Source organism: Euprymna scolopes, chromosome 3 (assembly GCF_053919585.1).
Source record: "Euprymna scolopes isolate OS-2025 chromosome 3, ASM5391958v1, whole genome shotgun sequence".
NCBI classification, from domain to species: Eukaryota; Metazoa; Mollusca; class Cephalopoda; order Sepiida; family Sepiolidae; genus Euprymna; species Euprymna scolopes.
Window position 1 is genome coordinate 117202624 of NC_136484.1, and position 27086 is coordinate 117229709.

A 27086-nucleotide genomic window follows, 5' to 3' on the forward strand; every position below is an offset into this window, starting at 1 on the left:
GCACTAAGATTGCTTAAAAGAAACTGTTTCTTCTTTGCGTGCCTTTTGAAGCATTTGTCCATACAGTTTCATGCATTTTATGCATAGTTATTTTCATTATTGTTGTATTCTGCAAGGTTTTTTAAGCTGCACCAGTTGGGGAGTAAAGGACAGCTAAGACAGTATTGTACTGTATGGTATGGTCCTCCTCTCCCCATTCTCAAATAGTTGGGTCAGTTTTGTAGCCTCACCTGGTCAAAGCAGCTCTTGATCACCCTATTCCTGTTCTCGGTTGGTTAAATGTTTTCCGTAGGAGACTGTGCTTCTGAACCGCGGGGGACGGCCTCAGAATAGGAGATTCTTGTGTTAGTTAGGCGTATGGAGCATTTCCTAACCTAGAAACTTATTTAAAAACAATATTCTCTGCTTCTTTTCCGCATCCCAGCAAATTGTACGAAGCACCAACAAACAATGAATTGTATACAAGATGTGCAGTTGTTCGTATAAATTTAACATCATCAAAAGCGTCCATAAGTGTTTGAATACTCGAGTTAATTTTGGCGTAAAACTATCTGAACTCTTTGAAAACAAGGTATAATAATATGGTCCTTCCCCGTTCATTATCTACTTTTGTCGCGATGCTTCAGATCGCATTCAAGGACATTACGTCATACATTCGTATCAGTTATTCAATCTTTTACCCGTCTCAATGCCAAAAACAAACGTTTATTTTACAACGATAAAAGGCCTGCTGTGAGCAGATGATACGGAGCATGTGACTCACACAAAAATTGGATTTATAAACTCTGCTAAATGCATTTTATTTATTTATTTATTTTTTTTTTTTTTTTTTTTTTTTTTGCTTAACCTGACGAGAAAAAAAAACTATCGTCACGCACTAACCAGTGATAGGGAAGTTTATCGTCCTTCAAAATCCTTGTTGAGTGTTTCGGGGAGAGGGAACTCTAAAAGTTGTCGACGGATCCAATTATCTTAGCTTGACTGAGAAAACGTACTTCTATCTTGATTTAAAAAGCTTTCTAATCTAAACAACATCTATTTATGAAGATTTTCGAATTTTAGAACCTAAATGTGTTGCTTTATTGCAGTAGTAGTAGTAGTAGTAGTAGTAGTAGTAGTATGTTTCTCAATACAAAAAAACGCTTACTTAAAATTTTAATGGTTATTTTTATGGAGTGTTTGGGTATGGCCTTCGTAATGTCATTAAGGCCCGTGAACTGAAAAATGACGAGATCCTAGCAAGCAAAATCTGTCGAACAGTTACTGTCGATAATGAATAAAAAAATGTCTACAAAAAAAAAACATAGGAAAACTTATAGGTTGCATTAAAAAAAAGAGAAATATAAGGGACTCGGTGATTTGTACTGAAACTCATTACATATTACTTAAAAAAAAAAAAAAAAAAAACGGAGAAGTGTGTTTGTGCGTTAAAAGTAATTAAACATTTCGTTGTTTCATGGATTTTAAAGATTAAAATATGTTCATCTATAAATATAAAAGCTAATATGTATGTATGTGTGTTCGCTTTTTCTGTGTGTCTACAAAAGGCTTCATTCAGAGAAGCGGTCGGTCGGTTCACAACTTTTTAAAACTTTTTATATCACATATAAATCGTAATATCTCAGAGTTAACAACGAAGCTCGCCTGTCTATTTAATTTGCTCGATTTCAGGAAGATAAATATTCAATATTTATCGCTCGCCGAGTGTGGGTTAGTCTTTTTCCTATAACATCTTGGGAGAAAAACAAAAAGCATTCAGCAGTAAATACTATCCCGCAGTCAAACTTGACCTCATTAACTCATTAAAACGAGCACCTGCTAAATCCAAGTAATTAAATAAATTCAAACGTGCTTCCGTTAGCATCTCGCGGTGGGGCAATGGTTAACGTCGCACGTTTTTTTTTTTTGTTTTGTTTTTTTTTTCTTCACACTTCGCCTCAACGGTTCGGGTTCGATCCTCATAAATACTTTTTACCCCCCCACACACACACGCACACCTCAAAACACCCAGGCAACGCCGGGTACCCCCCGCTAGTTATTTATAAATTACATTTAAACAAAAAAAGGAACACTGTACGATTTATAGTGAAACTGAACATTCTTTACTATAAATAAAAATATTCATGTAAAATTACGTATGTTTGAAGCAGAAGACAAATGTTGCAAAATATGAAACAAGGCAATAAAAATTATTAAACAATCAACTTTAAATTAAAACAAACAACAATATTTTTTTTAAAATCAAAACCAATAATAAATAATTTTTAAAACGGAAACGAACGAACGAACGATATTAACAAAAATAAATTAAATTAAAAATAATGTAAATATAAACAAAGTTAATAGTGTAGAAATATTTCAAACATTAAATATCAAAACATTACAAAAATCGGGTTTGTTTTACAATCCACACAGATTCGGAAAAATAGTGAAAAAACAAATATATAAAAAATAATGTTACCAAAGACAAGATAACTTACCCTTTTACCTAGCTGGATAAGGTTTTAGTGGTTTTATTTAATGTACAATGTTTATTCGGTTCGAAAGATAAGTAGTGTAAAGTGTCACAAGAAAAACTGGCCACGTGGTATTTCTTATATTTTTTAAGCTTCGACAATGAGTTTAATTTTTTTTTTTTAATTATACAAAATACAGTTAGAAACCCACACAGTAAATGCTCCCGTGAGTGTGTTTCTAATAGTATTTTATATAATATTTAACTCACATACTCGTGCCTTTCTTGAATCTTTTATGCCACTCAATAACTGATAAGTGATTCATGCAAGATTGTTCAAAAGCAATCTTAAGCATTCCTCTTTCCGTGGCGGGTTTTTTTTCTCCAAGTTTAATACAGAATGTTATTGCATATCGTTTTTCTAAAGTGTCCTCACGTTCAGATTGCATTTTGTAAATTCACCACCTGTGACAGTCAGGCTTTAGTATGGTGTATTCCAATTCCTGCTGTAGCTGTTCATTTGAACCTGAAATCGTAAAAATTGATCACTCATCTCCTGCGATGTATAGCAATAACATACTGAATTTTCAAGAGTCTGCGATAATTTTACATGCATGTACAAAAAAGTCTGGAAACTTATTTAAAGCACCTCGAAAGTATTCATTACGGACCGTGTCATCTAGTGTTGTACTCGTGTGTGTGTGTTTAGCGAGTCGTGTTTTGTATAACAGAGCACGCAACGGATACCTATGCCCAGCCATCGTTTATCGCTAGAAAAAGTGCAGATAGAATAGTGGTCACTATGTAGAAAAAATAGACTTTTTTTAAAACCACCTTCGTGTGTGTGTGTATGTATGTGTGTGTATGTATATATATATATATATATATATATATATATATATATATATTGAACTCATTCTTCCCCTCTTATTTTGATCTTAATAGGATTGAAAATAAAGGCATTTCATGCAAATGTAATATGCACGAACTGCAGCACATTATCTGAGGTATGTTATAAACCTATTACCTCTACACTTCCTCAATACTCGTGGGTCTCTATATTTTTTCTGGTGATAGTCCACAGCCAAAATCGGTTAGAATCAATGGAAGTTGTAAAATCTTTTCTCTCTAATAAACTCCTCCTACCCTCCCTACCACTTACACCGTTGCGGATCCGTTCACAAGGGACATTACGAAGAAACACCGGTTTGGGTTCGTACTTGCTTAAAAAAATGGAATGGCATTTTAACCTTCCTTTTCGTTCTATGTTTTCTACTGGGTGAAACGCAGCATTGGATTTAAGCGAATCGAAGGGTTATTTATGCATTTCTTTTTTTTTTTTTTTTTCGCTTTTCTTTTTGGTTTTCGTTTTTCAGAACACGTCCATCATCTTTTTCCCTGATGTATGCTTTGTGTTTTTCCGATTTCTTTTTTAAAGAAGTTTTACGTTTGTTCGCTGTTTTTTTTTGTTTTGTTTTGTTTTTTTGTTTTTTTTTGTTTTGTTTTGGGTTTTTTTTTTTTTTGTTTTGGTTTTGCCGATTTTTTTTACAGAAGTTTACCATCGTTTTTTATTTTTTTATTTAGATATTTAAACGGTTATTTGTTCGCTTATTCTTTACTTTACCCCCTGCCCTTACGCACACACCTCCAAACAACCGAGCAACACCGGGTACCCCCGTAATATATATATATATATATATATATATATATATATATATATATATATACTATTAGTAGAGACGTCTGACGTTGCCCGGGACTGAATAATGATGAATGAATCTTTCACACATTTGTATCATCGAAATCGATGAAATCGCCCATTTTTCAATCAAATCGATTGATTGTCTTTAGTTGGGAACCCATCGCGATGCACCGATGCGACGCTTCACATGCCTCTCCACAACGTCTTAGTCCAAAATACATTGTAGTCTACATTGCACTGTAGATAAACTTCTGTTTTTATAAAAATATATTTATATATAATGGTTTGAATTAAAGCTTAAATTTCAAATGTCAGTATATCAAGTATCACGGCATAATTGTGCTTTAAACAAAAACCTTCGTTTCGAATGCGTCCCTGTCATATCAAAGAGTTTACTGTTGATTTTATACGCCAGACATATTTGTTTGTGCGGTGAAAAACTTCTCAAATACATTTGTTAAACTGTGTAAAAATCGTAACTTTGATCCAAATCGAACGGTTTCATCTTTAATTTTTCGATTATCGATTTTCGATAATTATCGGAAGCATTCCGGTACAAAACTAATCTAAGAACAATTCCAGACAGATAAGGAACATTTATTTGAAATTTTCAAAAGAATCAGCCCAGCCGTTTAGGAGTCCATAAGGAACGAACTCGCAGACACAAAGGGTTCCTTTTATATAATAGCATAGAAGAGATGATAAAAGGATTTTCTTTTTAAATCTGACGATATGAATAACATTTATATATAACATTAAAAATAGCAAACATTCAACATTGCTTCTTTTGATAACAGAAAATCTCAACAAACACACCAAAAATACGTACAAAAATATGTATATTTCCTGGAGGGAGTGACACATCTTCATAAATAAAGAAGAAAAAAAGAAACTGTCTCAGAATTCCAAAAAGATAGATAACTAACAGAACTGATGAGTTGTAAACCCAACGTCTGTAGATAAACTTGCTAAAACGGTGTCGCTATTTATTTTCCTTTTGGCAAAGGCAAAGTTAGACACAAGGTCGGTGTTTTATGTAGGGCGAATGGATAGATAGACATGGTGCAGATTACATTGCGGCGAGTATCGGCACATATTGCTTACGTGTGTGGAGTTTTTTTTTTGTTTATTTGTTTGTTTGTTTATTTTTACGGTTTGTGCTAAACGATTTGATTGGCTTATAGCTGCATATGCGTTTGTGACGAACAGGCGCTAAGCAATTTCGTTGTCTTGTTGTTAGAAGTGATTGTAACCCAACAGGCGCATTGTAATATTTTCGTTAATTTTTTTATGGAAATCTCTTCAGACAAGGCATGAAGCAAGGATGTAAGGAGCTACAAAAATATTACTTCAAGGTTAAAAACTAAGTATTAGATTGATATATTTTGAAACAGAAAACAGCAGTTCTCCCTTTGTAAGAAACATCCCTCATGTAATGTAAAAATAAAAAGACAAAATAAGAGAAGTGAGAATTACGGGGCTGCCGACAGTAAACCCAAGGTCTACTTTTTACTCTCCTTTGATAGATAAATTGATAGAAATCCGTTTGGGAGCCAACTTGGATGCAGCTACATTCGTTCTTCAAAAGTTAATCGTTGTACAATAATGAACTTGGAACTGCCTGATCTTGAGTAAAGGATAGGCATGTTTCCATTATTTAAACTTTCAACAAAGTAAACATTTCCTTGAAAGATGAGTTGTTCTAAATGATGCTAACGTTGTCTTTAGAAGACTTATATGGAAAGTAGGATGCATTGGATTTCGTTCACCAGTTTTAGGGAGGAGGTCATTAGGTTTTAGGGATGTGTTCACGTCAATTTGGGGGATTTACTTTAGGGATTTTTGTAATGGGAGTAATGTTTAGGATGATCCGGATTCAGAGAAATATAATCAGATGTGAGACAAACGAGACATTGTCATACGGTAAACAAAACTGAATTAAAAGAAGGCGTATATTCACGAAAAAGGATAATTTTATGTTTAAAATGGAAGGTTTACAGCAAGGGGAAAACATAGAATGTTCGTGAATATTTTTTAAGTTCTTGTAACAACAAAGAGGGCCATTAACTGAAACATTAGAATATTTTGGGTATCGATTAATTAAGAGCTATGAGTTTCAGGGATCAGGAAAATCTTATTCAAAACTTCTCTGTTCAATGAAATAAATTATAATTCGTTGAAAGTTGTTTTTAAGAGTCTGTGAGGATTCATAAACTCACAACCGGATGTTTACTCGTCGGCTGTCGCAAAGTGTGTAAACGCATAGGCTCGACGCACTCATCCGGTCGAAAAGAGAAAAATAATAAAAATTAATTAGCCAATGGGAGCAGAGCCCGATAAAAAAAAATGAATCAACGTGTCTGTGTGAGCCAGTTAAAAAGAGATAAAAGCCCAGATTTTTTTGTAAAACGAGGGAGAAGGGAAACAAACACGAAGAGGACAACATACAGGTGAAGTCAGGTGTGAAGTCAGCCGCTTTCGATATTGAAGCCAGCAAGCACTCTGCCTTATGACCGCTACTAAAACAACAAAAAGGAACAAGGAATGAGTAAGCTTTACGAACATTCTTTTTCTTTTTCTCCGTTTATTCTAACGGCTAATTTTGTACTATTTCAAAAGCTGACAGCACATAAAACTTAACCTTTTTGAACATGCACATAGTAAAATATTTCAGGTAGATGTATTAGATATATTTCAATGAATAAAGATTGACAGACGAAAGTGTGAGAGGTTGTGTATCTGTGTTCATTAATGTGAGTGTGCCTAAATGGAAGAAAATGTTGCAGAGATGAGCGCCCAGCGATACCGACCCGCAGACTCGGGCCAGCTGGGTTCCACTGGCTTATCGAAGAAATATCTGGTTTTTAAAAGGTTTAGGTAGAAAGATTATTTCAAATAAATTCAAAAAGTTTTCTGATTGGTCCAAAATATAATTATTTGCTTTTATTCAGGATATTCAAACGATATCCGTACAAACGCGTTTATGCACTTTAATTTTGTTCGTCAATGTGTAAACATCGACCGCTACAGATAGACGAAGCAACATGTATCTGTATTCTTTTGAACAAGTCTTTCTTTTTTATCCAATCGGGACACTTCTGTTGAATTGTTGAATAATACTTTTTCGCTTTTTCACTAGTTGAAGTTTTAGTTATCAGATGTTAGTTATGAAGAGGCGGTCATGTTCCGGTCTGGGCTAAACAAACACTTGACGTGTGCTAAACAACTGGATTAAAGACTCAACCAATGGTACAGATCTGCAGCAACCATAAATAAAGATTTTTTTTCTCCGGCGAATAATTATCGCTGCGGGAAATTTGGTTATACACTGACCAATAAGTTCGAAAGGCACATTGAGTTTTCGTCCATACTTATTATTTCTTTACGAACACTCTTACTTTTCATTCACACAGTGCTTAGTGAAGAGGTTGAACACGTGTCGGGTTACAGCATTTTTCACACAGGAAGTCATAACCAGCTAATACACGTGTCCCGTTTGATAAATGGTGAAAAAAGGGACTTGGTACTCTACTCGTCATAACAACTTGCGAATCTAATACAGAAGAGATAAGGGGAGACAATAACGAAAATCTACAGATAAAACTGTTCATAACGCCAGGGTCGACCGCGTCATCACGCAAATTGTCGTTCTTGCGTGTGATTTTTTAGCGCGACAGCAACCTTTTGTTTTGTACCTAATTTACTATGCCTCCCCACGGGGCAGAGTTAGACACCAGGGTCGTTTTTTAACGTGGAGAAAAGGAACAAAAATAAAAATTGTCTCAGTCGTGAAGAGAACAAGAAAATGAAGTGCAACATCTGAAGAACAGATACTACACTTTGATCTTGACCTTTTGTTTTGTAGATCATTGTAAAACAAAAATAAAATGCCTGGGAGATTTTTTTAAAAGGAAGGAGGTTCTTTCATATGAGAGATGTGGACGAACGACCTTATTTACAAACTAGCAAAGATACCCGCGCTTTGTGCGAGACTTCTGTGCGCTAGGGTACTCGCTTTGCGGGTATCTGAGCGTACAGCAAAGTCCTGACCTTAACATTTGACCTTAAAAAATAGTGTACACCATCCCTAGGGCGGAGATGGTGTGGGCTGTAGGAGAGTTGTATACACACACGCGCACGCGCCACTACTTTATATATATATATATATATATATATATATATATATATATATTAGATGATCAAACAAAAGTAAAAAGCGCACAACTAATTATAGTAAAGCTGAATAAATCTACATGATTCCTAAAAGCTTTTTTCTTATTGTAGACGTCATAAATGTAGATCGGAAAGAATCAAGACAGAGCTCATAAAGGCGGGGTACTCTGGCCTATTAAAATTGCTTGGGCAGACCCCGTCGATATTTCCTGTTAGGGACGCCTTAGATCACAAGAAATAAATGTACTCCAACTGAAAGCGCAAAGACAATAATGAGAATCATTAGATATCACGTTAAATTTCGCCAGGGTTAATCGTGCCATCACGCAAATTATCGTTTCTATGGGATTTCTTAGTGCGACAGGAAACCTTGATGCCTATCTTGTGGCTCATTGTATTTATTACAAAAATGAGCGTAGGGAAGCAAGGACAAACGAAAAAGTACAGTTCCAAAAGTTAAAATGATCGTAGTAGAAGTTGTTGATATTGTCAGGAGTTGCGGCGGAACGTTGGTCGACTGCTTGAAACAATGACGATGTCGGTCGGCTGATATTGTCAGGATTTGTCGGTGACGACGCCGACGGAAGCAGTGACGGGAATGCTGGTTGGCTGTTTGGTATCGGCGACGACAGTGACGGGAATGCTAGAGAACGTACTGGTGTCGTCGGCAGCGGCAGTGACGGGAATGTTGGTCAACTGCGTGAAGCGAGGATGGCGGTGGCGGCGGTGAAGTGGGGGATAGTCTAGATAGTTGGTACGGATGTTACTAAGGAAAGGTGGCTGCTGTTGTTGTTGGCTTAAGCTGCTGGTATTGTGAATCGGCGACGAGAGGTAGTTGCTGGTGGTTACGGGACGAAGTACACTGCTTAGTAGCCTTGCCTGTTGTGACCGCTTGTCGTATTTATACTAGTGTTGAGGGCGTAGTTGAAGACAATTGGCTCCCGGCGTTAATCGTCATTTGCGTTTTGGATTTGTTTGTTTTCATGTTTTAACGTACTGTAGGGAGACATCTGTCGGGGCGGGGGGTATATTCATTTTTCATATCCAATTGAAGCTGATAAAGTGAATATGTTCGAGTGGGAATTGTACGCTTATACTGATGCCTGGGTTAATTATTTTTGTTTATATACTGACGGAGAGGCGTCATCTGTGATGTTCGTACATTGAATTTGACTTTTCTTTTGATGAATGATATCCTCTAGCGGTTTTCTTTGAGGTGAGTTTCGAGTTGTGCCGTTGATGTGGGCATAAAAAGAAATAAACTTTGATGTTGTCGTGTGCGTTCGGTGTGATCATTTATGTTGTGTCGACGAAAGGAGTTCGTCTTAGCGCCGCCATTATTGCCACTATCATTGCTCCTGCTGACTTCTGTTTTATTTTTGTATTATTTATGGAGAGATATGTGATATAACAATGGTCATATATGACCCCTACAACTAAAAGAAAATGATTAATGGTCTGGGGTTTCTTTTATATGATAGAGGTGCGTACACACCATCTTATTTTCAAATTATCAAATAGAATTAAAAAAGAAAACGGTATGTATGATTATATTAAAGCAGGGTAAAGCGACTTTGTTGCTTTAAACCTTCTTCCTTATTGTAGTAGTCATAAACAGGTTTATTTTCTCTCTTGAAGAAATGTCCCTGTTCGGTGATTTGGCTATACATTGCCTAATCAGCTTGCAGGTTGCTTCGATTTCATCTGTTCCTTTAAGAACTACTTCATCCCCTTTGGGAATCGTGGTCAGTTAGCAGAGAGAACGCTGGAAGCAACGAGAAAAGACGTCCCCTTTTCTCTTTTTCTGTTTGTATCTACGGAACATATCAGTATCGACTATCTTTGTCTGAAGACAACCGCTGACAGACTTTCTGGAACCGAAAAAAATGTTCTATCTGCTCTTCTTTTGTTTGGACCCTGATCAGATTTCTTCCACATATAACGAGCGGCTTAAGTAATTGAATAAATCCTTTATAAAAGAGTCTGGAGATCGTCAGTTCTGCTCACTGAGCTTTGCGATCGGCACTTGTAAATGATATCTACAATGGCTTTAAATAAACATTGATTCACCCCAATTTTAAAATGCCACATTTGTTTATTTACAAACATTGCATTATGCTAAGTAAGCATCAGGCGTTATAATTTAACGACATTGCTTTGTCCTAGAAAGAGGAGGTAATGTCATCGAAACTATGCTGGTTCAGACTATTGTACAATAGCCTGAAAGAGTAGATATTTAACATGCTTCCTACCGCAGCATGATGTGACACAAGGTCAGAAGGTGAGGATGTCCAAACTAGCGTCCCTAAAGGAGGGGCACTCCGACCTAACAAAAATTATCTGGACAGTCCGCATTCCACGGTAGGAGCGCTTAAGGTAGTAAGCGATAAACTTCACCCGAAAGCCGAGTGGCAAGGCCTGAAAGGATGGACTTCCTAGGTACTACCAGGCGGCGTACCTTAGCCCAACAGATACTATGTAAGTTCCTGATGTCGGGCTGATTGTGAAGAACAGATTCTTGACTGGTACTTCTACCCAGTCTCCAAGTAACCGAAGCAGCAAAGAGACTCATGCTCATCGATGAAATACAATGAAAGAATATAGAAGCAGATAGTATGTCTGATTGTTATGAAACCAGACACTAAGAATTTTTAGGTGGGGGGTATAATGTAATACCTATTTTGTAGTCAATATACCATCGACCCAGGTATGAGTCCTCCTTTACGAGATAGTGTAATATCTTTTCTGTTGTCATGAGACTATCTTCCCATGCATTATCTTCTTTGGAAATGGTATAGTATCTGTTCTGTTATAACATCATTCTCTCGGGTATTATCTATTTTTAGGGGGAGGGAATGTAGTGTAGTGGGTGTTCATTCCACATTATGTCAGACTCCTATTAAATATGCTAGCAAAAAATATTGTGTTGCTAGTATATATAGTATATACCAGCAGATGTTTGACTAAAGTAAAGGAAAATATTTTACTTTTTTTTTTATATAAGGCTGCTTTATGAAACGTGTCAGAAATTTAATTGCGTCAATGAAAATATTCCTTTCAAGACGTAAATCGCGTTAAAAATGTTTCTAGGTTTATATTTTCTGTTTTATATATTTCAGCAGTGCATACTTCTCGGGATGTAAGTAATTTTATTGACAACAATGAGGTAAGTAGCGCTTGTCAATCTTTATATCATGTGGAAGTTTTTCGAGTACTTTTTGTCTTTTGCATATAACAGCAACAGAGTAGACTATTATATTGGAGCAAGACTTTTTATTAAAGCAATATAATTAAAATGCCTCAACTTGAAAAAGCAAAATAATTCTCAAATTCGCAATAATAATAATAATAATAGGATAGCGTGCGTTATTTTGTGTCGTGCTTACATCTTTTTTTCTTCCAAGTGAATGTCGATTAATTGTTATGACCTTCCATTTCTTGTAATAAATAATTTTACCAAATATTCTTCATAAATTTTGGTTTCGGTTTCGATTCGATTATAGCCGAAGGAACTCAAGTTATATATATATATATATATATATATATATATATATATATATATGTGTGTGTGTGTACATAAATGCAGTTACAGTGCTGACTACGTGCGTCAGATGTCGTTAAGACCTCATAGTGGAGTCCAACAGTACGTACCTAGCAAAAGCAGAAATGGGACTTATCAACCAACGGATGTTTTTATTAATATATCCGGGCCTTCTATTGGTGAAAATTTGCTTAAAAATCCGGCATGTGCCACGAACTTTAGCATTGACTCATTCACTATTCTGAGTCCTGCTCATTCGACCTATCACCTGAAGATCTTGGGGACTATTCATGTTAGCTTGAAGAAGTCTTCTCTCTTCAAGCAACATGTCTTTTGGTCGCCGAAGGAGATACAAAATCGAGACTCATCTGAAAAGAAACTGCTCATCAAACCTGGACTGCAGACGAATGGTGGCGTGTGATCTTCTCAGATGAGAATCGATTTTATATCTCTTTCGGCGACCAAACGCCATGTGCTTGGCGAATAACCATGGAACGGTATAACCAAGAATGCGTTAAGAAGTCTGTTCCCGCAGTCTTGCACGGTTTGGGGCTGTAGGAGTGCTAAAGGTGTTGGTAATTTATGCTTCATCAAAAGAACTGTAAACATAAAAGTGTACCAAGATATCCTGGAAGCTAATTTACTGCTAGTGTTAGATAATGAGTTTGACAGGGAAGCTACAGAAATCATTTTTCAACATGACTTGGCACCGGCGCTCTGCCAACACCACGTCTTCCTGGCTCCGGGAACGATCGATCCCTGTTCTTGAATGGCCGGCAAACTCGCCAGATTTGGACGCTATTGAAGCCTTGTAGAACCAGATGAAGAGGAAGCTCCGCAAAGAAAAATCTACTACCCTTGCAGCCATGAAGATTGCAATCCAGAACACATGGGATTCAATGTCTACATAGGATTGCGAGAAACTTGTTGATTCCATGCCCCGGCGAATTGATGCTGTTATCAAGGCAAAAAGTACTGCTACTAAATATTAATTTTATTTGTATTTATATTAATAAAAAAAACTATTTTGTTTACTTACCTGCCTTGTTCTATTATTTTGAAACACGAAATATTAAAAAACTGACATTACAATTGATATGAAAAAAAATATTCTGTCGTAAAACAACTATTTCAGTTAGTTTAGCATGATAGGGATATTTTAGCACCAATTACATCTTACAGATTGCCCTCAATAAATAATTTAGCGCTAAAAACATGTTCTTTTTTTTTTTGACCAGCACGTTTATATATATATATATAATATATATATATTTATATATATATATAATTATTACCGTTTTATCTGCTTAGTTACACATGTTTTGTTACCGAATCGTATTAACAATCGAGCAACTTCAAGTCTGACGAAGTTGCTGGATCGTTAATACGATTTGGTAACAGAAACATGTGTAACTAAACAGATAAAACGGTAATAAAATAAAAATATATTTGCTTTGCAATAGTATTGAGCAGTTTCTTCGGGTTTTTCTCCAATTACCATTTTTTAGTTTTCATAAATAACAATGTAAATAGGTGTCAAAGATCAGGTTACTGATTCTTTGTGCTATGTGGAAGATGATGTAGTTGAAGAATAGTGAAATAGTCAGAACAGCAGTTAGAGAAGTCGATAGTCACAGAATAAAACGGCTCTCTGGATCGTCCAGGGAAACTATCGGGCACAAGAATAAAGAAATATCAACTACAATAAGCATGCAAACTCCGGAAGTGTATTCAGACGATATATATAAATTACCGATCTTGAGGACTATTCATTCCACTTGAAGAAGCCTTCTCTCTTCAAGAAATGATAATGTTTTTTAGGTTTGAACGTGATCAGTATGTTAGTAATATCATACGTATCGGTATTTTAGACATATAGTGTATCCTGTTTTGTTTGGTTTTTTTTTTGTTTTTGTCGTAATACACTATATCGCTATTTTTTAAACGTATCGTCATCCATTTTATTCTAAACGTATCGTTATCCATTTCACTCCATTTTATTAATTAAAAAAATCCCTCGATCCAGCTTATGAAAAGTGAGGGCGAAACCGGTCAGCTGGCCTCATTCATTAAATGTTTTGGTTTATTTTGTTCTCATTTCACACTTTTAATCCTGAACATCAAAGCGGGTCTTGCAATAATGAAATTTTGTACCCCCGCATAAAATATATGCATATATATTTTTTCTTCGCAAGTTTTGGTTTTGTTTAATAATGGTAATTGCTAGCGAGAAATCAATGGTAAGCGGCTGTTGCAATAATGCAAAGTCATTTGCGAAAGAGGTGTAAAGTGCTGGAAATTTGCGGAGACTTGTCACTCATGCTCCAGGGAACGCCACCAGTTATTATCAGTAAGTAATTTCTGATGATGACCTGTGTAAGAACTAAAGTACAAATAATGATAATGGCGATAATGATTGAATACAAATTAAATCATCTAGATATTAATGTGTTATTTTGTGTCACGCTTACATCTTTTTTCTTCCGTTTAATTGTTCCTATTTACAATGCCTCCCCACGGGACAGAGTTAGACACCAGGGTCGTTTTTTAACGTGAAGAAAAGGAACAAAAATAAAAATTGTCTCAGTCGTGAAGGATTTCTCCTCAACTTACAGAGAACAAGAAATTGAAGTGCAGCGTCTGAAGAACACGTACTACACTTTGATCTTGTTTATATATTTTATTGCTTTTAAAAATTTTGACAATACAATTAAGTAAAAAACAAAAGATTTTTAAACAACAAAATTAGGCACAAGGCCCTACAAGAGATTGGGGAGGGGAAGGGTTCAGGGTCTTTGTGACTACAGTGATTAAAAGTAATAAATGTAGACTTTGGAGTCTTACTCTTGGCTGGTAACATTTACCAAAATATCTCATTCACTCTATGGATCTTAATCTAACTAATAAATCCTCAGCGTTTAAGAATCAAAACCATATTTACAATTTATAAACAGTTGTCTGTGTGTTTGTGTATGCATTTTTTTTTTTTTTTTATTAATTTTGTGTGTGTGTGTGTGAAAAAGTAAAGTTCAATTTCATTAGAAAATAAAAAGTATTTGAATTAAGAGAAAGATTGTTCGTGGAGTGGGGAAAACTAATCAAAAGTGTTCATATCAAAAACAAAAAATAAATCCTACTGGGTTGTTAGTGAGCCCCCCCCCCCTGTACTAATCTAGGTGACTAGACCCCCCCCCCACTGTTTTCCGGGGAACCGAAAACAAGCAGGGCGATCCCTAATGGGGATTGGGGAAAATACCTTAATGGAAGTGGGAGAAAACAAAGCAACTGGTGGAGGGGGGTTAGGTGACCTCTGAGTAGGAGAGTGACCGGGGATGTTGAAAAATCAAGGATGTGGCACAAAGGGGATGGGCAGACTCAGAGGTTCTCTAGTACCAAAAAATAAAATCGGGAACAGGATCTCATTTGTACCACCAGTCAAGAGTCTTCTTAAAATGACTTAGCTAGAACCTAAGCGGGATGGGTTCCGAAGGACGCAGCACCGCCCGTGCCATACTTAAAGAGGGAACACGTATTGAAACTTGGCTCCTCGACGGATGCACAGACTAGTGCTGTGCACCCACCTCTTGTCAAATTCCACTCTAGGCAACCTCCTCCAATCACATCTGATCTTTGCTTTAAGCAAATGTTTAAAGTAAACGATCAGATCCCAATCCGGAACAGATGTCCCTTCGCGGACCAACTTGAGGCGCGTGATCTAAATCACCATGCGCGCTACAGCCAGGATCGCCAGGAAAACCATTCTTTCCTCCCTGGGGAACGGCAGCTCCATGTTGTACACAAAATAACCATCGTCGAGTTCGAGCGGACATTCGGCATCGATGCGAGCCGTTACTTCTCCGACGTACTCCAATAAGGGCTGGATCCGGCTGCAACTAAAAAACATGTGCCCGATCGTTTCGGGCTCGCGTTTGTCACAGCGCGGACAGAAGCCCTGCGTATGTTCTTTATACCGGCAGAGTTCGTTGAGAAGGGGCAGCGCGTTTCGGACCAATCGCCAGGTGAGGGAAAATTCCGAGTTGTTAAGAATCTCCCGTCCCGGCACCCAACTCCAATGAGAATGGACAACCTCCATCGACCATCCCATCCACCTACAAAGTGGATCCTTCGCGGTCCCCTCCACTAGCTCCCGATATAGTTTCTTCCTTGGCTGATCAAGGACACTGGTCCCCGGCAAAGCTCTAAGAGCAGTCCGGCATTCGGCGAAGAACTTAGACTCCCCCCTCAGTCTACGGCGACCTTCTACCGAGGGGTTGGGTTTGAGATTGGGAAACGAGTTCTCAACCACAGGGACCCAAGGAGCGTCTTCTTCAAGTGAACAACCCAGGAAAGCCAATCTCTCGGCATTTCTATGACACAAGAGACTGGGCTGACCCAGGCCTCCCTCGCTCGGACTCTGGACACAGACCTCTCTGCAGACATAATGCTTACCATCGTTCCACAATAGTGAATCGAGGCGCCCTTGCAAGTGGGTTAGTCGTTCTGCAGGGAGAGGAAGTACAGACAATCGGTAAAGGATGAGCGGAAAGACATATGTAGCACACACCTCCGCCCGACCCTTCAAGGACAATTTCCTTCCAATCCAAGTCTTCACCGACGATTTGACCTTGCCATATACTTCCGACCAATTCTTTTCCAGCTGAAGTCCCGGTCCAAACCAGACACCGAAAATACGGACCGGTCCAGCTGAAAATACCTGGAAGCGAGTTTACCCCGGTCCAGGCCCCCAACCACAGGCCGACAGACTTGCTGCGGTTGAAGATGGCCCCTGTGACTTCTTCGTATTGAGCGAGCGCCTCGACCACCGCTTGAACGTCCGTGTGGCAAGACACGAACACGGTGACATCATCAGCGAACGCGGAAACCCTGGCTCGTGTGCCTCCAGGGAGAGCTATTCCGCGCAGGACTGGTGTAGCCGCCTCGTCCCTTAACTTGCGAAGGAGGGGTTCCAACGCCAGGACGTACAACAGAGGCGACAGCGGACAACCCTGACACACCGACCGAGAGACAGCGAATGACTCCGACAGCTTACCGTTGATCTGCACCACTACCATCCTATCATACAGGACAAAGATCCACTTGCGGAAGTCCGGATTAAATCTGGCGGCCTCTAGCACAGCTCCCAGGAATCGATTGTCGACCCTATCGAATGCATTGGACTGATCTAAACTAATCAGCGCGGCTTCAGTGTCGTCTTCTGTCCCCTCTATGATCGAGCGTATCAAATGCAAATTGTCTTGAATCAATCTCCCCTTCACAGCATAAGTCTGGTCCGGTTCGATCAAGTCAGTGATGACAACCTGCAAACGATTCGCAAACACTTTGATCTTGTCCTGAAGGCCAAGAACCTTCCATTTCTTGTAAGAAATAATTTTATCAAGAATACTTCATAAATTTTGGTTTTGGTTTAGCTGATAGCTCAAGTCGTTTATTTATTTATTTTTTAATAGTTTTAGCAAGAATTCTTTATAAGTTTTGGTTTCAATTTCGATAATAGCTGAAGGAACTCCATTTTATATATATATATCTATATATATATATATATATATATAGACATTATTAAACACAACAGAAAGCTTCTGTTTTGTAATACGTTGTTCAATTTTTTGTATTATTTTTTGTATATACGTCGAAGGTATGGATGCATGGTCCAAGCATTTTTCTTCTTCTCGAGGTGTCTGCCGCCAGCAGACCCATTGACCCTGACTTGCACCTTCGCTCGCAACCCAACTACTATTTAAATAAATCTATCCATAATTCCCACCAAGCCTGAAGATGTGTAGATGAGTACACTAAAAGTTTTACAAACCCGCGGACACTTCGAGAAAAAAAATGTTTGAATCATACATCCATATATTCGACGTATATACGAAAAATGACAAAAATCAAAAAAGTTATTACAAAACAGAAGCTTTTTGTTGTCTTCAATAATGTCTGTTATATATATTATTCATAAGTTTCTGTTTTGATTCAAGCTGATGCACCCAAATCATATGGATATTTTCATTTATTTATTTATTTTTTATTTATTTTATTTTTATTTTTATTTTTTTTAAATCACAACTATATAATATATAAGAATCGATAGAAAATTGACTCTATAATAGTATATACGAAATCTGCATCTATCAAAATATCATTTAAGCGTATTTTACAACCGGGCAACGCCGGGCGTCCCTGCTAGCTTTGATAAATCCTTTGGCAGTTTTAACAGAAGAGCTACGATAATATCAGGGCATCTCCACTTACGCTGAACATTCACAGAATGCCAACATCAATTTATTACATATGAAAGCGTCCGCTGTGGAATTTCCACAGGCCCCGCAAGCAGGAAATAATTTTCAGACTAGTGACGCATTTGTGCATGAATTTCGTGTCTTATGAAGAGCATTCAAATGTCAGATGACCTTATTGTTTATCTTTTTAGTGTATTATTTAAATGAATTTGATCTGATCTCGTTTCATCATCGTAATAAAAAAACAGCGTTTTTATCAAGTCTCAAAGAAGTGACCAGATATCCTGGAAAACAAAAGCGTAAAAGTGGCAATACAAATTTTTAACCGAGTTTAATCAAAGCTTTTTTTTTTAATGTGGATAGCGTTGCATATATCAAACGAAAAGGACAAAAGTGAACGGTATACAAAATGGCGGTAAAATGCGTAGTTGCTTTAACCATTTTACTGTCCAAGGGAAAGCGGGTGAATTTAGTCTGTAAATAATATGACCGTAAATAATACAATAAGTTCCACCTTCTCTCCAAACTTGTGAACGAATTAACTGAAGAAACTCGGTTTTGCTATTTATGGGCGATCAGTTATGGCACAAATTAAGGCACGACAAATTAAGACACGACAAATTGCCCATGCGGTGCATTTATTTATTTATTTTATTTTTTTTTTTTTCGCTAAAAGTATTTGTAAAAAATGTACTTTTTTTGTTGTTGTTGTTTTTTGTTTTTTTTTAGACTTGAAGAGATTTTTAAAAATCACTAGTTGTACATAAAAGTGGTTTGGAGAGTTCACCCCTGTAAAATAATAGTCCAACACGTAGCACGGAATAAAGTACAAAACCTCTTTTAAAAACAAAACAACGAAAATCTTATTTCGACGATTGAAAGTTGAGCTGTCCCGGTGAGAAAAGGGGTAGAAATTTCTTTGTTGCAGGTCAGTAAGCGGTTCTTTTGGGGTGTTCAAGATCGGCCAACAGTTACCTTCAATAAAAATCATCTATATTAGAGTGTCCAGTGGACGGAGAGATAGAGAGAGAGAGGGAGAGAGGTCTGTCTTCGATGCTTGTTGGATTTTTTTCTCTGGCTGACCGAGACTCCCAAAGAGGCTAAAGAAGTAGATAAAATCAATGTGCTCTGCCAGCTGATTGGTCAGTGTGAAATCGAATCATTTAGTATAGACATTAATTTGCGAGAGAAAATATTTTTATTTTATGTGTGAAGGCTACATTTCCTTAATTTCAAAGAATATTTTAAAAACTTTTTTGTATCCTAAATGTTTTTTCTTTTCGTATAGAATACATATATTACTGATATAATAATTCTTCATACAATCTCACGGCATGTAGTGGATTTGTCATTATATTCGGTTTAACGTTTTTCGTTGTTTAATACTGAATGTTTATAATAAAAAAAAAATGACAATGAAAGGTAAATATATTATTATATAAATAGATTATTTAATTCCTCAAAATCACGGCCTTACAGCCTGAAAAAAAACTTAGTTTTTACACAGATTTTTAGCGAAAAAAAAAAAACAGTATGACAGTCCGTTTAAATTACAATTAAATTACTTGTTATTCTTGGCATAAGAATCCCAAGTTGCTTTAATGTCGTGCTTAAATATCACACGAATAGAGAACTAGAAGGAGCCATTCGTCGTGCCTTAATTTGTCGTACATAAATAGTAAAAACTGAGTTTTATTTCGCATGTTTTTCAACAGGTTTTCTTCCTTTTAATTGTACATGGTTTTGATGATGAATTATTTGCAATAGTACCTTGCAAGCATGTTAGCCACGCTCCCCTTTTCGGTTATTGAAATCCTCTTTTAAAATTGGATGATACCCAAATTCCTGTTGTAAACTAACATAAATTCTTAGGACTAATATTAAACAAGAGACTGACATTTATCCTTCACATCAAACACCTAAAAAATAAATGTGACAAAACTCTCCGGCTAATGCGAGGCATTGCCCACACAGATTGGGGAGCGGACAGACAAACCCTATTGAAATTATATAGATCACTAGTGCGATCAAAGGTAGATTATGCCAGCTTCATTTACTGTGCCATTAGAAAGCCATACATAAAGATATTGGATACGGTTCAATATCAGGATCTCAGGCTTGTAATAGGAATCTTTCGAACTTCCACCATCGATAGTGTCTATGCAGAAGCCAACGAACGTCCATTATCAATTCGATGCTCAAAACTAATCTTACAATACTTGACCAAAATTCTCTCTTGCCTAGACAATCCTGCCTACGACTGTATTGCAAACCCACGAGATTACTCCCCTATGATAGGAAAAAATCGCAATCAACAAATCCAGCCCATAACTGCATCTTCAATACCAAAACCTATTTGACCCAAAAATAAGAGCTATAAAACCTTTTGGTCTCCGTATGAAACCACTAGTGGAAGACGCAGGTATCAAAATCTCCAACATCCATGATGTCAGTCAACTAAATGTTCCACCCTGGCTACTGAAATAGCTTGAAATTATAATTAAACTAAACAAGCTAAAAAAAAAAATCAAACTCATCTACTAACCTGTCAAGAAAAAACTCCTTAACATTTAGGAAAAATACCCAAACGATAAGCATATCTACACAGACGGTTATAGACCTGGCTCTAGATCTCATTACTGACTTCACCTACAACAATTTTTTTTCAGACACCCTATCCTTTAAAAAAAACCGTAAATAACCCACTATTCATCAACCTATTACAAAGAATACATACTCTTTCATAAAACAAAAAATATCAAATTCTTCTAAATTCAGTCACTTTGGAATTCATGGCAATGAAAAAACAATATAGCTGCCCAAAAAAAGTACTAAAACTCGATATAAGCAATATAAAATTCCACACTCTGATTACAAATAATCTCGTTACAAAGAAATTGTAAGAACAATGGAATAACCGTCAAAATAACAGACTTTTCAAAATCAAACTCACAATAGAAGAACGGTTACCATATTTCAGAAAATTGCGCAGGGAGGAAATGATTTCGTCTTGCATTCGCATAGGACACACGCACATAACCCACTCGTTCCTGCTAAAAAGGAAAACCTTCCAGAATGGTTGGCATGTCAAGATCCCTTTACGGTAAAACACTTTCTTTTGGATTGTGGCGATCTCGTGCATATCCGGCGAAATTATTACAATGCCAACAATATGATAGAACTATTAAAAACATAATTTCTAACAAAATACTAACATTTTTTTTAAAAAAGTAATTTTTTTACAAATGGATATAATTTTAACTCAACCCAACTTTACTATCCCCCTTAAAAAAAGCCCACATTGCCTAATTATCTAAAAAGGCTGACTTGTTTTACTGAATAAGTTAAAATATCGTGACAAAAGAAAAATCCAAATTACGAAATTCTGCACTAAAAAAAACAAAAAAAAAAACTTTCCCGTAGTAGATTATAAAAAATAATAAAATCTCCCTTGAGAAAGTTCGCTGCCTTTGATTGGTTGTCCGCTAATTCCTTTTATTCCAGAATTAAACCATTCTAAACAAACACTTTAAAACATTACAACATGGCGTCGCTAGGACAAGTATGTAATCACACGGCATCAATTTCAGTTATTAAACAATTAATTTCCATCATATATCAACAGCAAACGACTAAAACATGCACAAACATACGTATAGTATCTAGTAGTAACTATATCTTCTACATTCTTTCTTCCTTAATTTGTCTTCGTCAAAACAAACAATCAAATTCATAAATTTTCCTCTTTACAGTTATTTTTATTTATTTATTTATTTATTTATTTATTTATTTTTTGGCAACTGTTTTTATGTTTTTTTTCGCCCTAATCAAGCGAGACTACCGAAGAAACGGGATTTGAACTGTAGAAGTACCCATTAACTAATTTATTAGGATAAAACTTTTCTCATTCTGACCGCCTTCAAAACATATGCTGCTGTTTGATGAATAATGTTCACTTATTTTTTATTTTTATATTCATACTTTTCCTATTGGATATTCATTATATTCTTTTTGGAGTTATGCATTTACTGAGGAGCACTGAAATAATCATGTGATTATTTAGTAACCCATTACAAACGTGAAGATACTGATTTTTTTTTTTAACGATTGTATACTTTTCGCTAACAAATTAATAACAGATACTGTAAAAATAAAAACAAAAATAAAGCACTTCTCTATAGGGCGCAATAGTGATACAAATACAAACTTGATAGTCACTCAAAAACAGAAATTTAACTACTACCTTAAAATTATCCTAATGTTTCATAGATACTGGCAAATTATTTTGAACAATTCGGCATATTAACATACATACATAAGTAAAAAAAAAAAAAAAAAGTATACATAACGTCTTTTAACACTAGATAATCGCACAAACATAAAATTAAATTAACTTCTACACGTGATACAATTCTGCTAAATAAATATACAGCCTCTTTGAAGTCTTGATAATAGCTTAAAATTATTAAAATTAATATTGGAACCCTTAAAATTTTGCTACGATGAGCTCTAACGAAAGCTTTCGTAATTATTGGCATTTTAACACGTATTGCTAAATCTTTCCTTGCGCATACGGAAATAACAAAATGTAATCAAACACATATTGCTCTTTCCTTGCTCGATCGGAACACTCCCAAAATGTAAAGACACAGCATTGGAATGAAAATGTAAATATGCGCAAAGAACCGACACGTCACTACCCTTCACCCCAAAACGGTCCTAAATTTTTTCTTTTACGGGTACAAATATTTAATTTTTGAATTTTGAGTGATTATTAAGACGTTAATGCTATATTTGTTTTGTTTTTACATGTTTTTCCTGTTGGCGATTAAATGTAATTTTATATTCTGGACCGATTACCTAGGTTACAAAGCTGTAATTTATCATGTCGACATTTTTTTTTTAAATTGATTAAACCCTTTTAAATAAGTTGAATCAGAAAAATATTATGCGGGTAGATTACAATGTACATTTTATTGGCTACAGAATCACTTTTTTGTTATATATTTGTTTTCTTACTACTTTTACTTTCTGTGGAGTATTTTATTATTTAGATGTGCTAGGGCTACTTTTAGAAAAAATGCGTGCAGTATACTGAGAAGAAAAACGATGGCCGACTTGTAAGATACTGTCATCGTAAGAAAGCAATTATCTATCGCTGTTTTCGCTCAATCTAAAGAGTTAGTAAATGCTCTCTTTAGAATCAGCCAGTACCTGAAGGTTTTCGCGCCAAACAAAGACTAATCGCCAGTAACCAACTGTGATGACAATCAGACAGTGGCTTCCACTAGCTGCCAACAATGCCCGACAATGGAAGCCATATTATTTTATTTAGGCCACGGCCGCCAATGTCCGCTATTTTCCAGGGAGGGCAGTGCCCACCAACAACAACTGTAGTTTCATTTGTTTTCGATCGGGGTCTTTTAATAATTCTGTTCTTGATATCTCGTGCTTCCACCGAGCAAAGCCAGTTAACGGGTTCTGCTAGTATAAAAATATTCCCGCACAATAATATTTTCTGAGACTGTGAACCACAAGATTAATTAATCTATCATTTAGTTCATCTAATTGTTTGAATATATATATATATATATATATATATATATATATATATATATATATATATATATATTATTAATAAAATTTTAAATGTTCATTTATTTAGGTGTGTGTGTGTGCCTATATACCAATAAAACTTTTGAACAGATGCCCAGAATTGAAAAGTTCTTTTTTTCCCCTGAAGGTGTGAGTCCCTACATTGTCCTTATCTTTATATGGTTCGTAACGAACAACGCCGAGTCACACAAAAAGCCTGAAATAAGAATTTTCGGGCCGTTTCGTAAACTTGTTGAAAATGTTATTTACCTTGTCAATGGAATTTAGTAGTCTATGTATACATTCGCGGTAACATCTTTCGGCATACGGACAGGACTTGTGGTGCAATGGATAACGCGTCTGTCTATGGATCAGAAGATTACAAGTTCGAATCCTGGCAAGTTCGTAATAATTTTAACCATTTTATCCAACGTTTACTCATTATCCTTACCCTTAGTTAGGGTATTTTTGTTTTTTCAGTGATTTTTTTTTTTTTTTTTTTTTTTTTTGCATATGGGAATCTCCTATACTCCAAGTTCACATGGTAAGACGATGTTGAGTGTACTCGGTGTTGTGAGTGCCGAAGCGGCGCAGCCGCTAGTATATATATGTATACTTCAGAATAATGAAATGAAATATCTCTACTGGTATGCAAATCCAGTGATGTTTGCATGTGATGGTTACCTAGTCCCTTGGAAGGATTACAAGACGCGTTGGATCTCTTTACTGTCTTACTACCAGGAATTTCCATTTTAGATTTAAACTACAATATCCTTTTTCTGCATCGATGTCCATTTCCCTTATTCTATGTATCTAAAATGTGTTAAAAACTTTAAAACTTTATTTTTCTGTGTATTGGTTTTAGCAAATAAGGGGCAAACCAATAAAAATATATTAAAGAAGAAAATTTTTAAAGATTGATCACAGCAACAGTGTGTTGTTTTGTTTGTTTGTTTTCACCTAACAGCTGCATACAGTAGAGTGAGCCACAAGACACTACAACTGAACTCAGTCCAAAAAATGATGAAAACGAAGCAGGTGTGATTTACTGCTCACCAACCGTAAATTTTTTCGTTGAAATGGATCGAAAAAAAAAAAATCAAATGATCAATCATTGCTTTTACAATTTTCAACATATATACTAACCTGAATTTCGTGAGAAGTACTACCAGATCAGACTGTTTGAAAAGACTGGATTTCTGACTTAAAATGCACCGAACATTAATGTTATTGTTTTTTTTTTGTTGTTTTTTCATTTGTAACATGACCCATATGAGCGCGTATGAGGGATCAGGAGCAGCCAAAAGATGGTAAGCGATTGTATTAGCAGCAGGAGCAACGTTTGGGCACGTATGCAAATTAGCAAGTGTGCTTGGGCTTGCATCTGGAAAAAGAAAAAGGGCACTACGTGGTCGGGAAGAAAAAGTCGACGCCGAAAAAGATGAACATGTAAAAATAAAAACGAGAATGGGCCAGCTGTGATCAGCGTGCGGTCAGAAGAAAGAGAAATATGTTAGATGGACATTTGGCAGGGAGAGATTTTTTAAGTGATGTCGAGACGGGAGAGTAACCGTAATGAATGCTTCTGTTAAAAAAGTAAAAATGCAGACCGGATTTTCTTTTTCTTTCCAGTTTTATGTGTATGAATTACTAGAGTAAAACGTAACACCACGTGATATTACACATTTTCGTTTGCAAAATTGAAATCATACAAAAACAAAAACAAGTTTCCTATATATAAAAAAACAAAAAAAAAAATGAATAAATATCTGAAGATATAAAGAACTTGAAGCAAGAGAGAATTTTTTTTTTCAAAATTACTAGATTCGGCATTAAATAACTGAAAAAGGGTTATTTAATGCCGTAAAACAAAACGATCAAAGCCAAACTGAATTTGATAAAATCCACAGCTTGATCTATGCATATGATCATTGTCAAGTGACACGAGCACTGGATTCCAAAATGACTGAGTGGCGAGTTTCAGACGCTCTCAATACCCAAGCCGTCCATTCCATAGAACTACTTTCACAATTGATGTTGGCAGCTTTCACGTTGTCCCTCCTATGAGTACTAATTTCTAGAAGAAATCGGAGAAACCAATGCTGTACCATGCTGATTATTACATTTTATTTTACTAATTGCTGCTTATCAAGGCCAAAAGCCACTCGAGGACAGGTGGTGGTGGGGGGGGTTAATTCAGATGAAATGATTGACAGTTGAAGGAATCTTATGAAAGTACCGAGAATTATTGTTGGAATGGGCCTAGTACGACTAATTGTGAGGACAGCTCCTGACAAGAACCCATTGAATTTGGAGATGAAGATGACGTAATCTGCTGTGAAGAAGTCCCGTTATAACATGTTCCACGAACGGGAAATCATTGCAAAGGAATTTGTGGAAATTTTATCTGATGCTAGACACTCTAAGGAAGAATGGAAAGTTTGTTTTTGCTGTGGCAGAAAAAAATGAGTTCTTCCTGTGAATGTCTTACAGGGGAGAACCAGAGATTTTAGCTGAATCGATCACTTTTTATGGAAATAGCTATAGAGTGGAAAGTGACTAGCAACGTTTCTTACTTTACTAGGGTCGTGAATTCGGATTATGTGGACTACTATTCTCATTTTGAGTGTTATTCTCACAACGTGACGTAACAGATAAAGTACTAAGTATAATTCAGTTCTTCTGGAGCTAAAATGTTCGATCCCTGAGGATAGTAAGAGTACAATTACGAATTACGTAAGATTACTACCAGATCATGGCTGACGAAACGAGAACATGCTACGTCCTTGCCCCCATCCTCTCGTGGATTAAATAAGGAGTTCCGTTTGAAATTCCGTACAGATTCCCGAGTTCGACAAGATAAACGAGAAGGGTGGAGGTTACATCGGCCGAAACGTTGAGAATAACACTCAAGATGAGAATAGTAGATCGGAGAATGCAAACTAGCGGGACCTGCGGAAATTCCCCAGAGGATTCATTCATATTGATGTTGTCATTCTGTAGATATTCAGTGTAAATGGAGACGCTCTGCTATTATTGTAGCTTTTTTGTTAAAACTGCAAAAGTATTTATCTAAGCTAGCACGAACACCCAGCAAAGTCCGGTCGTAAAGTACGCTTAAATATAATATTTTCATTCTTGCAGATTTCGTATATATTATTATAGAGTTAATGTTCTATCGATTTTTATATATTATGAAGTTGCGATTTCAAAAATATATATCAATATGACTTGGGTGCATTAGGTTGAATCGAAATAAAAATTTATATATATATAAACTTATATATATAAACTTGAGTTCCTTCAGCCATAACCAAAACTTATGGAAAATTCTTGATAAATTATTTATAAAAAAAAAAATAGATG

At 36.2% G+C, this 27086-nt stretch overlaps 1 protein-coding gene across 2 annotated transcripts in view; it reads left to right on the forward strand.

Annotated features, from left to right (window-relative positions):
• Window positions 1–27086, forward strand: part of LOC145258221 (coiled-coil domain-containing protein 169-like) — a 111218-nt gene that overhangs the window by 55868 nt on the left and 28264 nt on the right. The window contains exon 4 of one of the 2 annotated variants that reach the window (XM_080116171.1): window positions 11450–11496. In XM_080116171.1, the coding sequence (XP_079972297.1) occupies window positions 11450–11496 (47 nt within the window). The remainder of the gene's footprint in view (window positions 1–11449; window positions 11497–27086) is intronic. The other variant, XM_080116180.1, reaches the window with a different exon arrangement.